Below are 1967 nucleotides of genomic sequence, written 5' to 3' on the forward strand. Positions count from 1 at the left end.
TGGAGTCACCACAGCAACCATGGGTCGAACTGGTGCTGCTGGAGTGTGTGGCAGGACTGCAGGGAAGCCAAGGGCTGCTGCAGGCTCTGAGAACAGGCTGCCAAATCAACATTTGGGGAATTAAGGAGAGTTGCAGGTAGTCTGCACTTAGAACAGAACCTATATGAAATGACCAAAAAAGTGTAACCCCACTTCTCCAGGAGAACTGAGCATTTCAGACAAGAGAATTTATATTTACTTCATAATTTATTAATTTTCAGATTGTCATATGCAATAAATTATAGTTGATATTATAATATTGTCATAAAATATTGCCATGAAGTACTCATCTAATAGCTATTGTAATCTATACAAATAAGAAATATAGTTATGATATTTAGATTTTTAGTGTTAATGGGAAGTGAACAAAATATTAGGGGTTTTCACAGTAAATTCAGGGAAATACATCATTATTATTGCTTCTGTGCAAACAATTTATACTGCACACATACAGCTCGAGAAAGAAAAGGCGCAGTGTGTCTCTAGAGCAAATGCATTCCCTGCAGGATGAACTTACTGCACCCATACGGTGCGCTTACATGCATTTTAACAAATGCAAAGTGATCCATGATCAGTAGCTGATCAGTCTCTAGAACCTCCCTCCTGGCCCTAGACAGGGAGGCTCAGCAGGGGCACAGACTTTAAGGAAAATGTTTGGAAAGGCAACACACACAGGTGAAGTCAGTGAACCCCTAGTCCATCAGAAGGTCTCGGGTCGCTCCCAGGCGTGCGGCTTCCCCCACGGCTCAGTCCCACGGCCGCCCAGAGGAGCCTGGCTGCCTCCTGCGGGGGTCTGCCCTCCCTCTGGGAGCCTCTGGCCGCTGCGCTGCTGGCCGTGCCGATGCTGCCGTGTGCACCAATGCTGCCAGCTGCGCCGATGCTGCCATCCATGCCGATGCTGCTGTTTGCACCGACACTGCTGTCCACGCGGATGCTGCCATCGGCGCTGCAGTTTGCTGCGTGCATGGTGGGGCTGAAGCCCTGCGGGAGGTCCAACAAGACCCTCGCCAGGCCCTGGAGCGCGCCGTGTGTGGCAAGAGGTCACAAACAGTCCCATCCTGAAATGTTCTCCTCCATTTCTGCTCCTTCCATCAGTTCAGTGAACTTTAATGGAGTATTTCCGAAATGTCAGGAACTGAAGCAGCTTGTCTTTTCTCCTCTGCTTTAGTGCCATTAGCGCTCTCGTTTTCTCCTCCAAGTCCTGATCGGTGGCGAGGATTATCTTGGCTCTTTCCTCTGCCTTCTTGTCTCCGGAGTTTTTGAAGAGTTTCTGTAGGGACTCTTCATTGATGCTTTCGAAGATGTTGGCCACGGCTTTCTTGCGCAGGGCTGTGTCGAAGCGGTAGCCGTGGACCGAGGGGCTCACTCGCAGGGATGTGGACATGGCTGGAATTTTGTAGCTTCTCTTTGCTTTCATCTACTTGGGGTGCTGCCGGGTGCGCCCTGGGTGCAAGTAGAGGGCTGGGTGCTGCGCTGGCTCCCAGGGCTGGTATTTAAAGGCAGCCTGGAGAAAAAGCCGGAGGGCTCCGGTTACAGCGATGAGATCACGCTGATGTCAACACTGAATAGTCATAAGCGAGTTTAACAGTTAAGTTGCCAACTTTCCTCTGTTGTGCAGCGGAGGCGAAAAGATTTCTGTGTTTCTGCGGTGGGGGTGGGTTTTCTTTCACCCGCTGCAGGACAGGTTTCACACAACTTCAAACATCACTGTGGGACTTCGAGCTAGTACGGCTCAAACTTTGTTCAGGATATATAATGCATATAATAAGCAGTTAAAACTCCAGGTGAGAAGTATTGTATTACTCGTAGGAGGTGTTAGGTGCGAGCCTGTGCATGCGAGTGAGCCCTTGTCTGTGTCTTGGTCAGACAGAAGTACAGCAACCTAGCACAACCTGCTCAGGTCTGGGCATGGGAGGCTTCCTGCTGCT

At 49.8% G+C, this 1967-nt stretch overlaps 1 protein-coding gene across 1 annotated transcript; it reads right to left on the bottom strand.

Moving 5' to 3' along the window:
* Nucleotides 1-227: 227 nt before the first annotated feature.
* TCIM (transcriptional and immune response regulator) lies at nucleotides 228-1534 on the bottom strand. The gene has a single exon (XM_027803724.2). It carries the CDS (start codon nucleotides 1454-1456, stop codon nucleotides 1136-1138), a length of 321 nt encoding a protein of 106 aa, XP_027659525.1. The 5' UTR covers nucleotides 1457-1534; the 3' UTR covers nucleotides 228-1135.
* Nucleotides 1535-1967: the final 433 nt, after the last annotated feature.

This window comes from Falco cherrug, chromosome 18 (assembly GCF_023634085.1).
Source record: "Falco cherrug isolate bFalChe1 chromosome 18, bFalChe1.pri, whole genome shotgun sequence".
Classification (NCBI taxonomy): Eukaryota; Metazoa; Chordata; class Aves; order Falconiformes; family Falconidae; genus Falco; species Falco cherrug.

Excerpts from the sequence above, each read along its gene's own strand:
- TCIM (XM_027803724.2), bottom strand. The coding sequence starts at position 1,456 with ATGAAAGCAAAGAGAAGCTACAAAATTCCAGCCATGTCCACATCCCTG.